General features: G+C 37.5%; 1 protein-coding gene across 2 annotated transcripts; it reads right to left on the minus strand.

Moving 5' to 3' along the window:
• On the minus strand, nucleotides 1-24,797 carry LOC113405001 (ubiquitin carboxyl-terminal hydrolase 16-like). Of its 2 annotated transcripts, XM_024198892.1 has the most exons (18): nucleotides 24,712-24,797; nucleotides 22,607-22,702; nucleotides 17,841-18,019; nucleotides 17,084-17,187; nucleotides 15,029-15,132; nucleotides 11,810-11,997; nucleotides 10,122-10,214; nucleotides 9,132-9,262; nucleotides 8,647-8,734; nucleotides 7,512-7,587; nucleotides 6,994-7,085; nucleotides 6,067-6,123; nucleotides 4,518-4,691; nucleotides 3,186-3,846; nucleotides 2,416-2,510; nucleotides 997-1,083; nucleotides 482-638; nucleotides 1-358 (listed from the first exon to the last, which is right to left on the minus strand). In XM_024198892.1, exons 2-18 carry the CDS (start codon nucleotides 22,668-22,670, stop codon nucleotides 237-239), a joined length of 2,472 nt encoding a protein of 823 aa, XP_024054660.1. In that variant the 5' UTR covers nucleotides 22,671-22,702; nucleotides 24,712-24,797; the 3' UTR covers nucleotides 1-236. The 2 variants fall into 2 exon arrangements, 1 of the variants encoding a protein (XP_024054660.1); XR_003369768.1 differs by lacking the exons at nucleotides 1-358; nucleotides 482-638 and having other exon boundaries at nucleotides 3,091-3,846.

Below are 24,797 nucleotides of genomic sequence, written 5' to 3' on the forward strand. Positions count from 1 at the left end.
TTATGTTATGGAAAAAGACAAAATAGCTTTTTATTTAAAAGCAATGGAACTATTGGAAAAGTATAAGTTAATATTTCATCTGCCAGTATTTCTAGGAAGCATGAGATTTCTGCAGTAGACAGTTTCAAGTCTAATTGAACATGATTTACAAGTCATTTTTCTCTGATTTAACATTTCTTTATTTTAAGATGTTTAAAAACCATAAAGTATTGTGTGAGGAACACATCCCAGGTTAATTATAGCAGTCGTTCGTAGAACAGGAGATAAGCTTGTGAGTTCAGCACTTTAGATACAGCTACAGGTTGCACATGGGTATCACTGATGTGAAACCACTGTCCCGCTGATTCAGTTTCTAAAGCTGTTAACAAAAATTTAAAAAAATCTTAAAAGTAATGCTGAAGCAGAAATGTCACAAGTTACTACCAGTTTAGAGAAATTCCATTTAAGATTGGACTGTTGTGAAAATACTGGTGACACTTACCTTGGGGAATTTCTCCACCGAGGACAAGATCAGAAAGATGGTTTTTCAGAGTTCTCATCTTGGCATAGGCAGTGTAATGTCCAGACCTCATTGTGCCACTATGTTCAACCACCCCATATAGAGAGTACAATACTCTTTTATTCCCTTCAGCAACGTTCTGTGAAGTGACAATTTTGTTATAGTGCCAGTGTAGTACAGATATTGAGATTCAACCTAGCTGAAATGTCAGCCTTTCAGACCAGTGTGTTTTGATTCCATTGTTCTGTACTGAGTCAGTTCTGATTCCGCTTGTCAGCGTAGAAGCAATGTGTTAATGACTGACTTAACATAAGAGCTTAACTATACGTTAAATGACGATGTCAGTGAAGTTTTGGGATATGGTATGGGGAGATTGATTAATGGCTGACTGTTTTGAGAACATGCCCAACAGTTTTCAAAAACAAACACACACCTCTTGCTGTAAGGGTTGACCGGTCCAACTATTTGAAAAAGAATTAAAGGATTTTTTTACTTGCCTTGCATTTAATTGCACAGAAAGGAGCCAAGTCTATCACTTCTGGAAACTTTATGTGTTTGTTAACTTTACGTAGATTAAATCCTGCCTAGAAATAAAGATAGAAATGAAGAAACACAAACAGGACTTTAAATCTTGACATATATAAACAGGTGATAGAAGTCTGTTCTGAAAAGGTTACAAGTTTAGTTATTTTAAAAAATTCCAACAAGACTTCAAAGATTCATTTAGAGCACAACCAACCTTTGGATGGAAAATAAAGTTGGGAGGTAGGGAAGAGACAAGACAGACTATTACTTCCAACAGTCATGCTTTTCGGTTCTTTATGGCCATGTTTCAAATTTCCTCCTGTCTATGGTTTCTCTACACATTTCTCTGGAGCATAGGGCTACATGGCTGTTTAATTTACAGATTTAGCATGTATTGGCATTAATGACAATAGCAGTACAGTTATAAGAAGAGTATACTTTTAAAAGTTCTAGTTGGAGGACACCTCTGATCCATTGCTAAAGACAGTGCAGAAAGGTTGTCTATACTAATTCTCCAGCCTGGTTTTAAAAGTCTGAAGTGATGAGCCTTCTATCACTTCCATTCAAATGCTATTCTACAGCTCAATAGGTACTAATGTTGAACATCAAGAAAAGCTTCCCCAGCTTCCTTCCTTTAATTTAATCACAAATATACCCCACTGGATCATTTTACACAATTCTGCTCACTCCCTGGAGTTTCAGATACTTAGACAGTTATATCCCTACTCGATTGTTTTGCCATGGTGCATTATATAATTATTAATTTTAAACTTTTAAGTCAATCCTTTCTGATATTCATTTCCCCCTTCTCATTTCTCTCTAGTTTATCGCTGTTTTTCTGATATTGAAGAGCCCCAAACTGAAAGCCATAATTTGGTACAGAGGGAATATAACCTCTGTAGTTAATATGATGCTCTGTATATTCACACCCTTTCAAAATACATGATCACATTGCAAGCTTGCATCTAATTTACTGCCCACCACCAGCATTTAGATGTCTTTTAGCTGTACTGCCTTCTATTTATGTATTTCTTAGAGTGGATCTCTGTTGCGGATCATCCTTCTCCATATTTAGTAAGTTTGTTTTTCAACATGAGTCAATTTATTTTTTGTCTATATTTCTTAATTCTACATTTCTGGTAGTTAAATTGTTTTAATAAATGTCTCTTTGCTAGAAGAACTCAAGAATTCTAAGAACTATTACAGAAAGCAAGAGTAACAGGAATAAATGCATCAGGAATATTTCTCACATTACCTATATATTACTTCTAAAGTTGTAGAAAGAATAGTAGTTAATGGAACAAGTTTATACGGAAGTCAAGATCCATTAACTTCCATGGGTTATTACTAAATAAAATTTTAAAATACGAGAGTTAACCAGTTAATAATACCTGTTGAAATCTCTTTAAGTGAAGTGTTAAAATTGGAGGAGCAAGAGAAATTAACATTTGCTTTTTGGCATTAGTGTAAACATGCTTCTTCTCACCTAAAGGAAAGAGAGAGCACCATTGGTTAGATAGTCAAGAATAATGCAATAACAACATGTAAAATCACGTACTAGGACTGGAAACAATTTATTTCATCCATCATTATAATATGTTTAAGACTGATGATTTCCCTTCAAAATTATAAATGTTTACAAGCTGCCATCTTCATGATGGTCCTAGTTCAAGAGATTAACTAGTGTATATCACATCACCACATTATCTGCTTGAATAGGGTGAGTTCTAACACTCATTTCTAGGACTTCTATAGAATTACATGCTGAATGGTGCTTTTATTAGTCTGCTGGGCAAATTTCTGCATGTTCTCCATCTATGGCTCATGTGCTATAGTAATTTTAAAAGTTTAACATTTAAAGAGTTTAAAAAATAGCTTCATGTTCCATCCTACTATAGAGCCAGAGGGTGAGCCCCCTTGCTCTATACTGATGGTAACTTACAAGTAGTTCCATTGAAGACAATGGGGCTACTCATGAGTAAGTGCTCACTAATAGGAGTAAGGGGTTCAGTCTGGCCCTTAAATACTGAGTATCAATAGATCCAAGAGAAACTACTCATGCAAACCTGTTTAAAAACAAGCACAAAGAGAATGAAGATAGCAGATATGGACAGATTTAGAGTTGGTTTTCTAGTTTGTAAGTAAAACTTAATTGGCATACTTTTTCCACTAGTCTTTGGTCCATAATGTCTTTGTGTACACACATCACAGAGCAATTTATTAATCTCACTGAGTTTCTCATTACGAGTGAACTGATATAAACAATGAAGGATTGAACCTTCTTCTATGTTTAGGTCTTCCCTGTTTGCAAGAGTATGAAATGCTGTTTCTGGGTCCTCATTCACCACCTCATATGTCTTTAACTCAGCCATATGAAGGTCATCCAAGATATCCATATCAGAGTCAGTAACAACATCTAAGTGTAATTTTTCTAAGTTAGTAGCAAGTTCCTCCTCTTCCCCATGATAATCTTCTTTAACAGATAGATTGTCAAGTCCACTAATACACTCAGTAGTAGAAACTAAACCTTTCATAGCAACATCCATATTGGTTTCATTATCTTCATATTCTTGTTCTGGATTTTTTATACTTTCCTGGGCACTATGTACATCTGTACTATTCTCTTGATCATTTAAATCTTTCTGATTTAAGCAAAGTTCTTCACACTGACTGGAAGATTCCTCCTCTTTTTTCAGGTCAGTGACTTCAGAGTTTATTTCTCCCTTTGTTTCTTTATCTTCCTTCACATTTTCTTCAGATTGTTCCATAGAACTGGTTATCTGAAGCACCTTTCCTTGAATTTTTTGCTGCCGACGCTGGTTCTACAAATAAAAATATGCAGTGTACTGTACAATACTGTATAAAAGCAGAGAAAAAGTTGCTGTATTTTTATCTGCTATGCACCATTTATTTTGGAAATACCTTATTACTTCAAGCAACAGGAGTTGCCATTTAAAAAGGGAATGATCTAATTTAGCAATCATAACAATTAGAGAGCATCAGTTCAAAATGATTATGGCCAGTGTCACTCTCACTCAATGTCTCAGATGCAGTCCTCCCACACTTCCAATTAGAATACCCATCCTGCAATCCAAATCTGAATTTCTTTTATGTCCCCAAAATGTTTTTTCTTGCCTATATTCCTCCAGAACCATCTAAGTGCTTCTCTTGCAGTCATTGACAAGAGAAAAGCCTTCTGGTGTATGTTAATGCTGTTTTAGTCAGGCAGCACATGACTAACTAGTTCAGCAGTTCTGGGCATATTAACTGGTGCTGCATTAGGAAAGCAGGCAATAGAAAATAAATACAACTTCACAACAGGTAAAATAAGATATTTGTTCCTGTAAGCTTTGCACTTGAATGGGGAGAAATTATTAGTTGTCCCCTTGCAAATTATCATCCTACACATAAAGTGGACTAAACAAAAAGTCTAGCATTTTATCTTATGCCCAGGGTGAAAGTGCTTAATATTTATTTTTGCATCATAACCAACCTTGGCTTGCTTTTTGGCCTGTTTCTTTGCTTTCTTCTGCAGGTGCTTACTTGCACCAGGATTATCACCCCTTTCCTTCATATAACTGTCATTGTCTTCATCCTCTTCATCATCTTCATCCTCCTTTTCTTTCATCTTTTTAACATTTTTCTCATTTGAACTTTTCTTAACACTCTAAAAATCAAAACAGATTTGATCAAACAAACATGGTGCCACCATCATAGTTTCAAGGACAAAGACTTCAGATTAAAGATTTAATTTAATATCAGTTATGTTATTTTGAAAAAAAAAAACAACAAAAACAATATCGCCCCCCCCCCCCCCCCGCCCCTAAAAATTGCAGAGAGACTGGCATATTACTAAGAATTTTAAAATTAAGCTGCTGATTTTTTAGGTATTGTAACAAAACATTCTCTCTCACACACACACACTCTAAGAGCCTGATTCCGCTGCTCTTACTCTTACTGAGTAGTACCTTACTCCACAAGCAATCCCACTGAAATCTATGCTTGCAGAGTACAATACTACTCATTGCGAGTCAGGATGGCAGAACCAAGCCATAAACATTTAAAGATGGAACTTAACATTCAGGTTTACTGATATGAATCTCACTGAATCCACAAAAGATACTAAATATTTTAGATAGTTTAGAATAACTTCAATAAATAGGTAGTAAGTGTTTGCAGGATCAGGCGCTCTATTTGCTTCTATTAATATGAAAAAAAAAAAGGCCAGTCAATGCAGGAGCATTTTATCCAAACATCCTTTGGATGAAATATGTATTTTTAAAGTTTCTTCCCTTAGTGTTTTTTGGTTGTTTTTTTTTGTTAAGTGTAGTACTACTTTCATATGTTTTGAAGATGAAAGGAGATATAATGTGTGTGCTGATGGCAAAAATGAAACAGACAGATATAAATCTAAAACAGAAACTATTTTTAGATTGATCAGTTAAATAAGTGCTCTAACCATATGTTTCTTCACCTTGATAGTATATGATAAGGCTCTGAGTATCAGTATTAGATAGGAAGCCTCCATTACTGTCCCCAGTGCAGTAAATAGACAGGAACTTAATATTTGAAGAGCCATCTAATTTGCCTCAGGAAAGTATGGCTATTGACACATTAATATCATGAGATCTATTTAAATTTTAGACTCATGACACTGAAGAATGCCTAAATGCTTACCTGAGATAACGTTCTTTACAAGTCAGCCAGCCTTTCAGCGTGGCAGATTTTTTCTAACCAAGGTACTAACTAATGATAGAAAGATTAACAGACATGGCAGTAAAATCACCAATGCCCTGCCTATAGTAGCATTCCCAAGCATCAGATAATTTTCAAAGAGGGCTTGTGTAGCCACAACCTGTAGAACTTACTTTAAGGAAATGCATTGTTATTCTCTATCATTTTATTGTGCGACTTTATTAGGTAAGATTATTGAAGATAAGCACCTTTTGAAATTACGTACTTTTTAAAAATTTCCTCTCTAAGATCCAGCTAACAGAACTGCACACCAAAACGAATATAAAAAAAATACCTCTGATTCTTACCTGATCATCTAACACAGGCAGTGACAAATCAAGGAAAGACTCATGGACCAAGGACACCTTAAGCAAACAGATTTTACTTAATATAATTAGAGAAACTTTGTTTTTATTAGTTAGAAGTCTAAACACAAATTAGAAGCTAGCACTCCGCTATGGATGTAATGGGGGCAGGGGAGAATGGCTCACCATTTCTTGAAGTCTAGTCATTTATTTACACGCCTACCTATGGACTTAAGCTCTTAACTTTAGGCACTTAAAAAAAAAAAAAAAAAAAAGGTCCTGGCTTAGAATTTTTTGAATGTAGCATCTTTGCCATTTGTTTCCCTTCTCTTTTGCCTGTTTCTGGGATAGCACCCAATGCATGCTCTTACTTGCACATACAAATTATGATTGTTTATATTTATATACCTCTACGTCGATATAATGCTGTCCTCGGGAGCCAAAAAATCGTACTGCGTTATAGGTGAAATCGCGTTATATCGAACTTGCTTTGATCCTCCAGAGTGCGCAGCCCCCCCCGGAGCACTGCTTTACCGCATTATATCCAAATGTGTGTTATATTGGGGTAGAGGTGTATTTACAAAACAGGAACCCATGAACCAGAACCAACATCCCTACTAAATCTCATAACTCAAGATCCCTGCAGTTTTTCGGAATTAAGAGAAGCTTCCACGCAATCCTCTCCAAGCATTCAGTTCTCATCCCCCCATCAAGTCCTGGGAGAACAGATGAGATTTGCAGTACAGGTGAACAGATATTTCTGTCAAATTTTACCTTTTGAGAAACTTGCAGCTCCTGCTGCCTAGTTTCCTTCATTTAATAAATTCTTATCTAATACATCTTATTTCTACGTATATTACTACTTGTTTCTTCTGTGCACAAGTCTTATACACAGTATTTTAGACTATACCAAGCAGACCGTCTACATACCGTTCTGCACTCCTCACACATGATTGTACTAGATAATTCTCCACCAAAGATTCTGTCCACAAAAGTTGGTAGTGCCTTTTTCTTTTCATACACTGAAAATCAGAGAATTCATTCAAATATATGTCAAACAATAACTTCACCTGTACATTAGTGACTGCTTTGATTGGATGTTAAGCTGTGTGTAAACAGGGAGGTTGCAGTGTAAAGTCCATGGTCTGCATTTGTTGTGCCCTTCCCGCAGCCCCCATTGGCCTGGAGTGGCGAACCGCGGCCAGTGGGAGCCGCGATCGGCCGAACCTGCGGACGCGGCAGTTAAACAAACTGGCCCAGCCTGCCAGGGGCTTTCCCTGAACAAGCGGCGGACCGGCTTCGAGAACCACTGCTCTAGACAATATGTTAATTTAGAAAATGTGTTCTAAATCCTGCAACTAAATTACATTTGAAAATATTAAAAAATGCATGAGTAATGCATTGTCCAGGTTTCAATTATCAAAAATAATTTTAAACTGTTATTTTACCTTTAATTTTCTTTTTTAGCTCTTCATTTTTTTGGTCAGAGTCATTCAATGCTTTAAATATTCCAACACTTACTCGCTGAAAGTTAGAGTAAATAAATATTCCATCATAAGACTTAACAAAACATTGTTTCCTAAATGTGTGTTCAGTTAAGCATTTCAGTTGGATAGAATTCCATCTTCACCAATTAAAAAGAATTAAGCTTAATAAACTATAACCCCCATACTAGGAAAGTAACAAGACTGTCTGCACTCTGCAGAAACATGAAATATTCCCCACATTTGGGCTTTTTTAAAGCCATTTCCAGGTGTTTCGGTTAATATATTTAGTAGGAAGTCCAAGGAATAAACAGTCTCCCAACTAAGCCCTGATGCAAACAAACCATAAATCCTCCACAAGGATCCCTCACCCTACTAAAACAAAATATTTGTTTAATAAAACTCTTGTAGACAACCACCCACCTTCCAAACTAATTGCTTTTCAAGGTGCTTCTACAGCAATATGAGGCCAGCAACTTATTAATATTTACAGGACTTCAGACACCTATTTCAAGTTCTTGTTATGTTAATATTAGCCCATTGCTTTCAACATGGGCAGAACTGGGCCCACTGTTTAGTACTCTTGATTCTATTAGTACATCATCAACAAAAGATAGAAAATAACCCAAGATTCACCAGAATGCACCCCTCCAGGACCACAGTTTTATCTAGAGAATAATATTCATTGACTTGTTTTCCCTGCTAAGTATTCACAGCTATGGCCAGGTCCAAGTACAGGCAGCTGGACTCCCTTCCTCTATCATAGCAGACTGCAGATAGTACCCTAAATAGTCTCCTTTTATGGATGATTGTTTGGGAAGAGAGAGGATAAAGAAATCCTCTAACTAGCCCTCCTCAAAAATCCTAACATTGATCACACAATCATGCAAATGACAATGTGGACAAGTCAGTTCAGTATTAGCTGGAATGTGGTCTAAAAATTCTTTGCAGACCTAACAAAAAGGGCTAAAACTTAAAACAGTTAGCTCTGTTTACAATACACCTAACAATAATAAAATACATTAAGAATAAGGTTTACTCTGTCTAAGTATACTGATTTTAGTGCTTTGTTGAACACCCACACTGTTTAAGGACTTACTTGGATCTCTTCTGCCCTCATCCCATCCAGTAAATAACGAAGCAATTCCTGGCTGTCTTGCTGCTGGTAACCTTTAAACCGTATTGCTCTGTTTAAATGGAATGAGACTGATATAATATATATATATAAAATTAAAATGTGAATTATTTTCAGCTTGTCCACAGAAGACAGAAACAAATCTCAAGTGCTGATGAAACAGATACCTGTATATATACGGGAACTTCTGAAAAATAGGAAGCTGACAGGGTAGAAAGTCTCATTTTATAGGCTTCTTTCATTTCACTTTAACTCATTTCTATTTTAGACTACACCAATGTCTTTGAAAAGTTTATAGATACCATCTGAACTTCTGCTGGCACATGCATGATGAGAGATAAATGAAAACGTTTTTTGTTAATAGTAAAAACTGCTCTACTACTATATAATCCAATGTTAACATTAATTCTTTCAGTCATTATTAAAATGCATTATGTGTAGATACTCACTTTTTACAAACCTGAGCAAAGAGTTCTTTAGGAGTGACCGTTCCCTTTTTTGTCTCTTGCATCTCTGAAAGGAACTGGCACATAGCTAATGTAAGGGGCCCAGGCTGCTCAAGTTTTATCACCAGAGGTTCCTTTTTAAACAACAAAAACAAAAATCAAGTTTTGTTTTGCATTCTTATTTCAGTCAGACTTATGCATTCATTTGAAATTAGTTCAATATTAGAAAAACGGAACGCTTGTTTTAACTTCCTGAAATATGATCCATTATAAAACATTTAGTAAAAGCCTAATTCTCTGATTTTCTAAATGAAACGATAGGAAATAAGTTTACATAAGGCAGAAATGGTTGGAGAACATTTCCTCATTACACAGTATCCTTAGACTCAGCACACTAAGGATAATTTATTGTTTAATTTCAACTCTGAATGTTCTGGGTTTCTCATATTTATTTATTTTTTTAAATGGCACCATTTTTGTGTTTGTTCCTGTTTTACAATGCACAAAATAACCCAAACATACCCTCATGTTAATGAAATGTACACTATCCAAGTTAAGTGTCCGGGGATTTCCTTAGTTTTCATTTTCATTTTTACAATTTGTAAGCTCCCGAGTCCCCAGGCTGAAGGAATAGCAGGATCACATCAAAGGGGAACGGTTCTCCTTCCTTTCCTTTAAAAATTTTAAAATTTGATTGAAAGTGGCGTCTGACCAGACTTCACCGATACCAAAGTTACAAGAATAATGTTTTTAATGTAATGGGAATTTCATTGTAATGGGAATACGTCTATGAATTTATTCAGCATATTAAATCTGCCACTTAACTGTACATCTTGGGTGAATTCCTGACTCCACTAAAGTCAATGGTAAAACTCCCATTGACTTTAACGGAGACAGGACTTACATTTTTCCCTAAAATTTCTCCAAAAAACAACAACTGACTAGTTTTTTAATGCACCTAAAAAATTACTTTATAAACTGCAGCATACATACTGTTGAAAATTCTGGTGGCTCAATGTTAACTGTTGTTCCAGGCATTTTAACCTCCTTCAACAGCTCTCTCAGAACTGGTGTCTGTGATAAATTCTGTAAGAGATCAAAAAATCAAATTAAAGTCTGGTAATTAGGAAAAGTCAACTACTGATGCAATTAATGCAGTGCGTAATGTAGTGGTTACAACATTATTTTTCAACACCTAGAAGTTGAGTGCAAACTACCACATTGGATACAACTGTAGGAAGTTTGAGAAAGTGGGGTTACTTTGAGAACTCTAAAGGTATTATAAGAATATTAATTAATAACTTCTTGTTTAAAACATTTAACATTTGAAAGAATTAGCACCAACTATTTTCAGTTATTTCCTTAATCTCTGTACCCTGAGTTACAGTCTACAGTTCATATTATTATAGGCAAAACAGATGAGTCATTATAAAAGTGTAATAAATATAACACAGCAAACAGTTTGTACCCATCACTCACAAGTATGCCTTTCCACTCCCAACGTGCTTCTGCATATCTCCTCCAAGATTTATCATCAAGCATTTTAACTTCATATGGCCAAAACTCCCTGCCCAGCTCTCCACGTCCTTCCAGCACCATCATTCTGTTTGTCACTCAGGTGTGTAAACTGGGGGGTATATTTGACTCCTGCCTCTCTCGCCTCACACATCCAGACAGTATCCAAATCCTGCCACTTCATAACAGTTCCAAATGTGGGCTAGTGAGCAAGGTAGTATAGCCTAGTGGCTAGAGCACTGGACTGGGACACAAGAGACCTGGGTTCTATTCCTCGCTGTCACTAGCCTGCTGAATGACCTTGGGTAAGTCACTTTACATCTGTGGCTCAGTTATAAAATGGGGATAATAATGCTTACTTCCCTTTTGAAAGGCACTTTGAGATATGCTAATGAAAACCATGGTATCAGAGTACCTATGGATTAAGTTATTGTTACACTGCTAGAACCGTAGTTCATGCCCTCATCTTTCATTACTACTGCTAGCTTTCTGACCTCACTGATACAAATTACACCCCTCCCCCGCCCGCCTCCCCCCCCCCCCCGCCCCCCGCAGTTCATTCAAGAAGTTGTTCTGGCTGCATCCCCACCTTTCCGCGTCCCTGTTTTGGCTTCCTATTCACCATTATCAAATTCAAGCTTCTCATATTCACCATGAGGACCATTCACAATTCTGTGCCTGTTCCCCTTTAGTTATCTGCTATTATTGTGTTGTTCCTCTCTCCCAAACACTACACACTACCAGCCTTGAATGCCAATTTGTCTGCTTCTCCCACAAATGACCACTTGCTTCCAAGTGGAACAGGAATATCACCTTTCCCTCAAGACCCACTTCTGCTGGGCTGCCTACAAGTGATACCTAGGTACTATAGATTTAAGAAAAAGTAGTCTTATAATTTGAAAATCACGTTGCTCAATAGCTAACCTAAGTAACTATGTGATCTTACTTTCATTAACCATCATCCTCTGTTCTCCTCCCCGATTCCTCTACAACTGACTTGTTCTGTTTGGTCTCCAATTAGACTGCAAATTCTTTAGGCAAGGGATCATGTCTGCATGCTTGTACAGCACCTACCACATTAGGTCCTGATCTATTTTAGGTCCTTTTGGGGCTACTGCAACATTAAAAATCTGAATCTGAAGTGGTTGCAACAATATTTAGTGTACCTGCATAACAGCATTAAAGAAACATGTATTCCCCAAGTTACTAAGTCCTTTCACAGTCACTGCTTCACTGGTATTTGAAGAATTGTCTTCTTTGATCACGTTCTCCTTTTTTTCCTTCTCCTGCTCATTTTGGTTTTCTTTTTCTACTTTTTTATTTTCAAATTCTTTGTTTTCTTGATCTTTTGAAACTGAAATACAAAAAAGAAAAATGTTAGGTACCTGGGGTGAGTTGGAAACAGATTATAATATTTTGTAGGAGACCTAGAAAAATGCTCCACCTTTGAAGACAGCAGTACAAAATTACAAGGGTTAAATTTTAAACCCATGCCATTCAAGAATCACATTTCAAATATAACATTTCAATGTTAGGTTTTGAGGTCACTTCTTGCACATCATAATTTAACAAGACTAAACTGTGCAACTGTGCTGTTTAATATAATCATCAGTTGAATACTGTCATTTAACAGACATACACCTTGAAATTTAATGTGTGTTCTTGGAAATTCCAGATCTGTGGAGTCAAAAGTCATTCTACCATTGCATTTTCTATAGCACCCACCACTATAGCATCTAAGATCATGCTGCACATGAAATGGCAGCTATGTCTACACAGAAGTAGGTGGAACAGAACTGTCCTGTATGTAAGTGTTCTCATGCCAATGCTTTTATAACCTAGAAAGATGGTGTTAGAGAGCGAGCGAGCTTTTATTTAAGTGACATCTGTATCTTGAGGATCTTTTCCTGAAATTCACGTGCATCACTGAAAGATGCTCCTAGGTAGTTTCAATAGGGAGTTCCTAGGGAAGTTGAGTACAAATCCCATCAAAAACACCTGCTAAATAGCTGCCACAGTCTTCCTTTGACAGGGCTCTGACTAGCAAGACATTCAGATACGATATGACTGCATCATCTTCTTCAGCGTAACAGCAACCCTCACAATGACTCAGGTTCATGTTGAGTGCAGTGGTCCCAGATTCCCTCCATGTTTCTCACTTTTGTACACCAAGTTAGAGCTCGTGAGCCAATTCCTGATTCCATTAAAGCCAATGGCAAAGCTCCCACTGATTTCAGCAGGATCAGGATTTGGCCGCACTATTCCAGACTAGTACGGAAATTGATAAAATAATGGAGATTATTTTCCTACTTGTAAATCAGGTTTACAGGATTCCTCAAAAAATGTGGTGCCTTTCCATTCCTAGCTAACTAAGATTGGTCACTTTTTTTGTATGGCGGGTTAAGTTGGTTACGTTGGTTGAGCTGCTCACATACATCTCTCTCTCGGATCATGTTAACTCTCTTATCCACTAATTGCAGTTTTCTTAACAAATGTTAGCCTTGTTTCTTAGCAATAATTTTTATGCATCAATAATCACAATTAAGGATGTCTGTCCCAGAAGTCAGTGGAGATACCTGTCTGTTCCTCACCTACTGGAAAGATTATTTGACTCACCTCGCTGCCCAGCAAAGTGAAGAGAGGTGGAATTTAAATCTTACTAGTGTGGACTAGGGCTATAAATGTAATTTGAAACAAAGCAACTACATTAATAGGAAGACTTCAGTTATGGTTTTAGCCCCATAGTTCACAGGACAGAAAAATATGGCCCAGGCAACACACTTCATTTCTGATCTGTAGGGACCACTTTTAGAGGTGAAAGTGGAGTTCAATCATAGAGCCCACTGAATCCTCAGTTTTTCTACTAAAACTGCCAGTTGTGATGATTTTTACAACTTGTCTGCTAGGAAATGGATTGACATTACTAATTCAGAGAAAGTTGTATTCAGTTGTAATCACCTAGGGGTTACTTACCTTATAGTACCTAGTTCTTAGAGATGCTGTCATCCCATTTTAGATGTGCATGCTCCTTACACAAAATTAGAATAGCAATGCCTTTGTGCCTCCCCATCCCCCAACCATGGACATAAAGGGCAGAGCAGCCACAACCATCTCTTAGTTTCCTTGCTAATTCAAAATCTCAGGTAAAGAGGACTCTGAAAAAATATGAATAAAGGGCAGGTCTGGGATCCACATCTAGAAGAACCAGTTACTATAAGGCAAGTAATGGCTTTTTCTTCTTTGAATAGCACTCTGTGTGGATTCCACTCTAGGTGGCCGATAACCAGTGCCCTATTCTGGATTCCTAATTGCCAGTAACCAAACAGTGGCCTTCCAAATTTGGTGTATGATCTTGTGGCCAGGTCAAAGGTATAGTATTTAATACAGCAATGGGATTACTCTGCGTAGCTGCCTTGCAAATGTCAATGGGGATTCATGTAAAGCATGTAGAGAAGGGAGCCTGTGCTCTAGTAGAATGAGCTTTGATATTTGGCGGAAGGGGTGGAGCAGCATATGATAGGTTGAAATACACTAGGTAATCTATTTAGATATTCGCTGGGAAGAAATGGCTTGCCCCTTAGAAGTGCTACTTATGGCAACAAAGACAGGGAGACTGTCCAAAGGGCTTTGGCCTATCAAGATAATATAGCAAGGACCTAGACCATCCAAGGTGTAAAGTTTCTTATACCCTGGAGAAGAATGGGATTTTGGAAAGAAAACGGGGAGATTAATAGATTTCCACTTAAAATGGAAATCTGACAACTTTGGGAATAAAATTGGGATAAGATCTCAACATCACCATCTCTCTGTAGAATACTGCATAAGGCAGGTCAGCTTCGAATCTGTCTATTTAGATTAAGGTAATGGTGCAAAGTGCTGAGAAGTTACATTTAAAAAAATAATAATAAAATTAAATAAAGAAAAGGGGGAATTTGTTGGGAAATTCCCCTACCTAGAGAAAAATTGCAAGGAGGGGGAAATTCCACTAAGGGACAGGGTGCAGACACTCCTTGCTGCAATGGGCAATAAAAAAAGAATTGAGATATAGTTGCAGCCACCTTGCCCTTTATGACCTCAGGGAGGTCCCCCATGGGCACATGCACAGCACAGGCACGGATGCTACTCTTCACATAATCTCATCTCATGTGCCCCCACAGTGGAATCCACATCACACACACACTCTAGGAACAACATTCTGATTCCAGAAGGAAGTTTTTCCTGTCTCCATATTTTCCTTTTGAAAAGGTTTAGAAACATTAGGTGAAATCCTGACCCCATTTCCTAACATCTAAACCCCACAATTAATATTGTATTGTCTTGATTTACAGCAGTGCCTGCTGGGCTCAAGGCACTTTCAGTGTACTATATACCTTATAGGTACCTACCTGTACTTGGTGTGTCGACACAAGCTTGTTTTCTAACATAATCCACGAGTTGGCCCAATCGATTTGAACTATTATATGGGACTTCATTATCACACGAGTAGCACCTGTCTCCCAAAAAGAAGCCAAAGGAGTGCAATAAAAAAAGACTGAGTTAAAATTATATTTATATGGCATCAAATCACATCATCTAGAGTCATTTCTGAACTACTCCATTATACACACCTGAAAATGCTATAATTTTATAACAATCTTCTTGAATTGGGAATTTAAAAAACAATTTTGATACCAATTTACCTTCATTAAAGAAAAAGAGTGGCAGTGATATGGGAGGTGGGGATCATATAAACCTTAACTGTTGACTTTAGGGACATCCTGCAGTCCTTACTCATGCAAAACTCAAATTCATTGGGAGTTCTGCCTGAATAAAGAAAATAAAGAATCAAGCCCCAAAGGAAATGATTACAAATATTAGTGGATACAAATATAAAAGTTGAAGTTTATTCTATCCAAACATTTATTTTGTTATATTTAGTTTGAATAAGATATGGACAAGTGTATTCTGCTTGTCCTGTTAATGTATAGTTTTGTTTTATTTGCCTTTTTAATTGCTGATACAGTTGTGATTTTATTTCTAAGAGAACAAAAACCAAATAAGTGTACCACTAGATCACTTCTCTGTGTTTCACATAATTTTGCTGAGAAAAGCCACACTGGTAGATGGAAATATTCTATTTATCCCCAGAGCAGATAGAGCATTGGGAGAACAATGCAATCTTCCCCACACTGTCCTGTCAACATACCTCAACCCTGACTTTGAGGAACCACCTGTCCTGTTACCTGATATAGACTTGCACTAACATATGTAACCAAACAGAACTGCTTTGACATACTGAAACATCCTAAATGAGTATATATCAAGTACACTTATTTTTAAAGTGTTAGGCACAAATGCATTTAGCAGATTTCAGGATTACAAGAAAGTGTGGATTGACTCCCATTTTTGGGAACAGAGGAAGTTTATAATGAAGCTCTTTTTTCTAACCCACTAGAATCCCCAATACAAAGCAGGGAAAGAATATGTATATATATAACCAATCTTTCATCCAACCTACTTAGGAATCTATTTTTCTGTCAACTGTTTTGAAAACTTGGTAAATTTTTAAACAGGCTCACAGTCATCATTTTAATGGGCAACACATGACAAAAACTTAAAAAGGCACCATCCTCTTCATTGTCTCTGTATCAGCTAAAAAGTTTTGAACAGAAGACAGCGATTGCAAAGTTCTTTTTATATACTGTATAAAACATTAATCTAAGATTTTAGCATCTCCTTTGTATATTAATCACATCAAGAGATTTGAAGAACTATTTTTGGCTTTTAGTTTTAAACATCCACTTTATAGTGAAATACTGTATCGCACCAATCAGTTTTAAATTCTTCATGAAGTCAGTTGATTTTACACCAGAAAGCCTGATGTAATAAAAACCTTTATAAACTAGGTGCAATATTTCTATGTCATACAATTTAGAATATCTTTTAAAAGAAGGAAATTTACACACAAAAAATATTTAACTTAGAGTTAAGTCATTGAATAAATCACCTCAGCAACTTTATGTAAAAAGCACGACAGTATGACCATTAATACTTTAATTTCTAACAAGACTGAAAGATTAAACATTTATCACTAATTACGTTATGTAGCCTAAGATATATGTATATTAGTAATGTTCAGACTGAAAGAGTGTCTCTTTTGAGTGACAGCATTAGAGTTGATGTGGGAATGCGAACATGAATTTTTCACATGTCAATACTATCATTAAGTGAATGTATTAAATGTTAACAATATTTACTAACTGGTCAGTGTCAGTCTTATGGTAATGCTGTAGTAAAAGATTTTATTAATTATTTCAGCAACCGTAACTCTAAATTAAAAGTTTTTTGTATGGAAATATCCTGAAAGTTTTGAGAAGTCTACAAAGAAAACACAAATAAATCACACCCCCGTTTTTATTTTCTTCCAGTTATGACTTTTAACTGTTGCCTGACAAACTCACCACACACTCCAGTTGTCCAAACTGAGAACCAAACAATGGGGTTCTGATCTTGGTGTTGTATAATGCTTTAAAGCATGCTGCTCTTGAGAATTTCTGCCACAGCCCTATAACATTGATAACCAGAAGTGTCACAAAACCCAATGGACTATCAAGTGAAAAAAAATAAATTCAGACTATAAACAAAATTTTAATAAATACCTAACAATTAGCTAAGCAAATAAAGTAATTAGTATGAATACCTCCAGAAGTTTATTTCTACAGAGAAAAGGTACTAGTTGGATAAAGGATAATTATCAAGTAGCAGGGGATTTGGGCACCTAACTCCCTTAGGTGCTTTTGAAAATCCCAACTTTAAGTCCTAAAAAATGAAAAACTATTAGGCATTACATGATTCTAAATTAAGTAAGCCATATTACTACTACAATATACCATAAGATCCTGCAACAGAAATATTAATAGAAATATTATATATTTATTACAAGCAAAATAATCTGGACTTTCAAGAAGTGGAAGTCATCACGATGGAGTCTGGTCCTTAAGTCTGCTAAATGCCTTTGTGCCAAGCTTCTAGATACATTTAGTAGCAATTCAGAGCAGACACTTTTTACCAGATTGAACTATATTAAATCATTTGTGTAGCACCACATTTGGCTACAAGTTTAACAGTAAATGAAAATTTAGTGGGCTAATTGGAAGCTGTCTTTCTTAACTGCATTATGCAACATTGAAGGGTATTAAAAAAAAAAAAGAGAAATACCCTATGGCCACATTTTAGACATAACCATATTGAAGGGCTTTCATCTGCTTCCTCTTCAGATTTATCTTGTCTCTGATTGTCTGTCTTGCAGTCCTGACAAATGTTCCACTCCACATTCAGCAATGCCTTTTTCACATGGCCTTGTTCCAATCCCTTGCGAATGTGCTTGCACACAGGTTCTATGAAACAGAAAGTAGAGAGATAAAATGAGGAAGTCACATTTTTGCCAAGTAGTCAACATGGACACAGACTTCTAGATGTCATAAAAAAGGTGACAGGCTCATGAGCTCAAGTGGCCTTTTCATAGTTAGGGAAACAATGACATGTTAGGGGAAGTAACTGGACGCTGTGGCAAAGATTTGACAAAGAGTGTGTGACCATCCTTCATTACAAGAGTTCACGATCTGGAGATATCGTTGGCTTGTCAGCTATTGCTCAAATATGACCAAATAGCATTACTGAATAAGACTGTCAAATTTCTTCTGGATACAGACCTAGCCATCATAATCTATGCCTTTGTCATTTCAAGACTAGATAACTGCATTGTGCTCTGTCACAATTCAAGGCAACTGCATCTGTATTTCCCCTCAGTAATTCAACAAGAGTTTCATAGAAACATAGAATATCAGGGTTGGAAGAGACCTCAGGGGGTCATCTAGTCCAACCCCCTGCTCAAAGCAGGACCAATTCCCAACTAAATCATCCCAGCCAGGACTTTGTCAAGCCTGACCTTAAAAACCTCTAAGGATGGAGGTTGGAGGATGGAGTTTCCACTCTCAGGCTTCCAGCTCCCCTGGCCATCACCTCTCTTGGGTGGAGACATGTGTCTTCCACTGTCCTGACCAGGATATTTCCAGACTGCACAGTTTCCTGATTATACTGTGAATTCACCAGCAAAGTCAGGCTGCCTAAGCAGACCTGCTCAGCTTCTCTCCTCAGAGACAATACACAGTGTAATTGCTACAGTTATAAGTTGCCACACAACTCTTTCTATGCAAGCCTATTTATTCTTTGGGTAAAAGCATTACAGAGAAAACTTATTAAAACAATAAAAGAATGTGCATGCATGCTAATAAACATACCAGAGATCATGACAACGCTAACATGTGCTCTGGCAGGAGCAGTCCTTCAAACCCCCACAAAAGGATCACAAGTTCCATGATCACAAGTTCATACTCAATAGTCCAAGTCCTTCCAATCCTACTCTAAGAATTAGGGCCTTCCATGGACCAGGGGTCTTGTCTGTTTTCTGGATCAGGAAGAAAGCCCTGAGCCAGTTTAAAACCAGGCTATTTATCCAAAAATCCTTTCTTTGTCTGTTGGTCTCTGGAGAATCCAATTTGAGCTAGTATATGCACACCTCTCCAGGGGGTTTGTGTCAAAGGGCTAATAACTGGAGGAATTACATTAGCACATACGAAGCTGCACACAACCTCAATAACACAAACAATTTGATTTTTAATACAATGGATCCTAAAGGCATTAAATTCAATTAAGTAAGATTTGTGCAGGATATTATTATTTTTGTCACATTCTCTACGTAGTGCTACATCTTAAATCCACCCAGAAACTGAAGCCGATGCAGAACGTTAGCCACTATGGACTGGTCTACACTGGAAACTTACATTGGCACATCTATGTTTCTCAGGGGGGTGAAGAATCCACACCGTTGACAGAGACAGCTATGCCAACCTAACCTCCAGTGCAGACAGCACTTGGTCGACAGAAGAATTCTTTGACCTAGGTACTGCCTCTTGGGGAGGCAGATTACCTACAGCAATAGGAGAACCGATCCTGTTGCTATAGTGAGTATCATTGATGTAGTGTTTTAAGTGTAGAAGTAACCTTAGAGGCTTCTCTCAGCAGAAGACACCAGGATCTTCACTGTTTGCCTGTTAGATTCCAGATGAAGTATAAGGTACACCTCTACCCCAATATAATGCTGTCCTTGGGAACCAAAAAAATCTTACCGTGTTATACATGAAACCGCGTTATATCGAACTTGCTTTGATCCGCTGGAGTGCGCAGCCCCTCCCTCCCAGAGCGCTGCTTTACCGTGTTATATCCAAATTTGTGTTATATTGGGTCGCGTTATATCGGGGTAGAGGTGTATTGGTTTTGATCTATAAATTCCTAAAGGCTTGACAGACTGCTTATGCCATATTGCCAGAGCTACAGTCAGTGGCATGAGATGATGGTCTTTGATAGGAAGAAGTGATATAGTCATAGAACCATAGAAATGCAGGGCTGGAAGGGACCACAAAAGGTCATCTAGTCCAGAGGTAATCAATTACTTTTTGTCAAGGTCCAAATTTCTTGGTCAAGGTATAATCAAGATCCAGACTCCAGAGAAAATAATAAAATAAACAATAATTATAATAAGTAAATAAAAAGATTTTGGGGTCAGTTCAAAAGCATCTGGCGATCCAGATTTGTCCTGCGGTCCAATTGACTACCCTGATCTAGTTCATCTCACCACAGTGATACAGGATTAAATATACCTAAGTATAGTAAATATACCAAGTGCTGTATAAGTATATAATGAATACTAGTATTTGCTAGTGAGATGGATATTGTTTGAGTTTGATTTTTTTATTTCTAGTTGGTTATTTCTGGGGTTTGAGTGAAGAGAAGCTGTTGGTTTTGCCTTTTACATGACAAGGAGTTTAATTTATGTACAAAGAGCTTATAACTAACTGTTTATGCATAATCTGTTAGTCAGTAAACTGAAGCAATGCATTCTAAGATTTTCCTAAGAGCCAAATAGAAATAGGTTTGGAAGAAATATGTGGTGGGGTTTATACAAATGTCTGTCACTAAGGTATTTAATGCTGCTTAGCATAGTTTGTTTCCCTATTTGCTCTAAATTAATATTTACAACAAATGCTTAATTTCTCTAGTATAAAAGCTAGAGTAAAAATATTTCAGTAAATCTGCTTACATGAAATAATTTAATTTACAAAGCATCTAAATCCATAGTTAATATTTATAGCGCTTTCTTTTGCTACCATACTCTTTCAATGAATTTAAGTAACTTGTTAAAAAAATTACATAAATTTCTGTATAATTCAAACTATTTTCTAGTACCTTTCGTAAAATTGGAATTTTTTTTATTGTTCAAGTCAATTAATAATAGCTCTAAAATCTTTCTCCTTTGCCTGGAGCAGTTGGCAGGACTATAGCCCTAGACTGTAAGAACTTCATGGCAGTGATTCAGTCTTGCTAGATGTAGAGTGCCTAACACATTGGAATTATGGTATTGACTGGGGATTCAGGCTGCTACCATAATACAAATGCTAAATAATAATACAGCCTGGGATAGATGTTTGTCTGCACAGATTAAAACATTAGTAGTCTTTGGTTTGTCTACAACAAGTCTAAATTAAATACATTTTTTGTTCAAAAGTCTTGCATATTCAATGCAACTAAAAGTTAAGTTACTGACAACTTCCAGCGTTACTTATTTTCTGTAAGTTAACTTCCATTTTGGGCTATGAGACAGAAATAACACAGGTGAGCTGGCACCTTTTAGGGAGTTGGGCAACCTTACCTGTGCCTGTTTAGCCTACCTCCCTGCTCAGGACCCAGAGATCAAGTGACAGTCATGTAACCTACAGGGCTACAATATACAAAGAGAGGCCTCCAGCTCAGTCAAGGAGAGAGATTCAAAGAAAGATGATGGCTACAAGACTTTCCCATAGATGACTTCTTCCTGGAGAGCTGACCGGGAATGTAGCTCTCCAGCAAGGGAGCTGGCCAAAGAGAGATTGCAAGGGAGACTAGATTGAGGTCACTATAGGAAGTGGCCCTGGGAAACAGAAACAATGTAGTTTGGAATTCCAGGCAGACAGCCTATGGCATTAGGGTCTCGGGGTGGAAACCTATAGGACAGGGAGGGAAAGTGGGCATTGGTCCCCACCTATGGCACTATTTAGAGAGGTGCATGGAAACACCCTGCACCAGTGGGGTAAACAAGGGCACTGAAAAACTATTTGGAGCCTGGTGGAAGAGTACACAAAAAGAAAAGCTACAGCTTGGGGAAAACTGACCTTTGAAGCAGGGCTGGGATCCTGTAATGAAGCTGAAAGGAAGGATTATGCTCATTTCAGAACTTCATTTTACTCTGAAAGAGGGGTGGACTTTTGACCAGAAGGTCAAAAAGTGTTATGGTAGCCTGTAAGTTCATGGAAGATAAATGGCAGTGAGGAAACTGAGGCGGCATTGACCTCCAAAGCCAGATGGAGTAAGATGCTGCTATTACAAGGAACAATAATTTCTCTGAAATGACATACACATTTATAATTGTGCATTTTAATTCATACCCTTTTGCTGTTAGCATACCGATCCACCCAGAAATGAAAAAAATGTATCAAGAAACTTTCCATTACACATACAGGGCCTGGCTCTGCAGGCCCTTTATACCATGAATGTCTCATGGGATTCTGGGGCATTTCCATGTAAATTGAAATGACTATTGAGAAAAGGTTTTCAGGATTGGACCTGTATGACAGTAAACATTGAATCTCTGACATTTTATAGATTTCCTACCAAGTTTAAGAAGCAGTACTGACACTTTCTGAAGAACTTAAGTTTCAGCTGAATAAACTCATTCTTTACAATCAAATATTCAAAGAAGTAAAAGTGACTACTGTAAATGCCTTCTGGTTATTAATGGGTTTTCAATGCTCCTCACTTTCAAGACAGATGAAACATTCCTTCCACAGTACTACAGTCTTTCTATGAAAATATTTTGTTATGAAACATACCCAAAATATCTTGAAACTCATCATCAGCCTGTATATTTTTTCCCTTTGCTCGCTTCTTTCCCATATTAGTGCTTTGTAGTTTTCCTTACACAGAACCTAATGGGGAAAAAAAACATTAAAGTCAAAACTAGATTTTGATTCTGCTTGTAAGAGGTTATACAAAAGGTAGCAGCAATCAGACAAATTTTAAATTAGCTGAATTTCAAGGGGACATGAATTCATAATATTTCTGTACTTTACAGCTAATGCACATTTTGACCCCACTTCTGCAACCAGATCTGAGCTCTGAGGTCTATGGGACTCCACAAGGCTCCAGAGGTCCGCAATTTGTAAGAGTGGGGTCTAAACAGTCAGCAAAATTCCCCTACACTTTTTATGGCTCACCTTAATGGAGTACGGCCACAAAAGTTTTAGGAGGCAACTGTCATATTATTAGTTTATCATATTTAAATACTGACGATACTTATTTAATGAACTCTCTACTTTTGATTTATTGGAAATTCCTTTTTTTTATGACTTGCTCAGAAACATTAAATAAATTGTTATTCTAGCAGCATTTGACAATATACTGGAGATTCAGATTTTTTGTGGCATTGATGTCTCTTCAATGCTGGGAGATTTCAGTTTTCGTATTCATAGAACTATCTAGTAAATAATGCAATTTAGAACAACTGTTTGAGTATACCCTTAGAAAGGGACCTAGAGAGGCATCAGTCTCTAACATCATGACAGAGCCTTAAGCAAACTGTGCATTTATGTTTGTCTTAAATAATAATAATAATAATTTAAAAAATCAGGTACTGTATGTATGGTTTAATGTATATAACAAGAAAAAGCACAAGAGTAGCTGAATTCAGAGGGGACACCCCCCCCAAGAAAGGTCAGATATCAGACCTTTGGCATGGAAAGAAATTCCAACCACATTCTCAAAAGGACAAGTTTACCCAGGTAGTAACAGATTTAAAGATTAAAAAAAAAATTATTAAAGTTAATGTTTAAAATCAAATTTACACAAGTTAAGAAGGAAGGTACTGTACATCTGGGGTAAGGCTTGAGTTATGAGGGATTACAAGTGTCAGTTACAAGGTTCATAAGATATATACATACCGCATAACCAGCATAGACCCAGATTGGGATGCATACTACATTCATTTATGTGAAAGATGAAGTAGCACTTTAAAGGGTGTGGCAAATTTAACACTCTGAAAATTCAGACTAAAGAAATTATAGATTTGGAAAAGAAATTAGTTACACACTCAAAAATAAAGTTGCAATTGTCAACCTTTAGTTAAATCACAGTCATGCATTTCTAGCCTTGTCCGGGTTGAACTCTATCTTGCCAACAGAATGAGAAGGCAGCTGAGAATAGGTAAGTATTAAACAAATCTATGTTGTGGCTGGGAAGATGAGTCAGACAGGATCTCCTCAACTCTACTAAGCTACAAAAATACTATTTATGTAGTATTAAAGGGTGTGATTTAGACCCAACAGTTTGTTAAGGCACCTGAAAGCCTTTAAAATACACCTGCTGTAGAATAGGAATAGGACATTGACACAGGGGCACTATTTTTAGAAGCAGTTTACCCCACTGTAACTTCACTAATATTTGCGGAGTCTGGTACACTAGGAATAGGACATACCTCTGATACCTACACAGTAGGTGGCAAATGTCCAGTGTAAGTGGTGCCCACTGTACCACGTATACAACCTCTCTATCTCTAGGCATTTCTCCCACCACCACCGCCAGGCCTTCACAGGAGACGTATCCCATTGGGAAACACACACACACACACACACCCTCCTCCCCCACAGTGCAGAGTGAGTGTCACGCAGCACAACACGTGTTCTTTGGTCCATATCTGCCCAGGGACCCTGACCAACGAGACCTCGCTGCCATAGGTGCTGGAACTGGGGGTGCTACTGCACCCCGGGCTTGAAGAGGTTGTTATCATATACAAGGTTTACAGTTTGATTCAATGGCTCTCAGCACCCCTGCCCGCTGCTATCCCAACTCCCAGCCGCGAGGGACCCCGGGGCAAGGCTGCTCCTGCAGCTGCCCCCCTTCTCCTCCCCGCCCCAGGGCGCGGGCGCACAGGGCTGCCTACCCGCCCGCGTGGAGGGGTGAGCGCCGCGTCTTCCAGCTCCTGCCACCAGCGCTGCTGCTGCAGCCGGCCCCTCCTCTCACACTAAC

The sequence above is a fragment of the Terrapene carolina genome, unplaced genomic scaffold (assembly GCF_002925995.2).
Source record: "Terrapene carolina triunguis isolate 2854851 unplaced genomic scaffold, T_m_triunguis-2.0 Scaffold30, whole genome shotgun sequence".
Lineage (NCBI taxonomy): Eukaryota > Metazoa > Chordata > Testudines > Emydidae > Terrapene > Terrapene triunguis.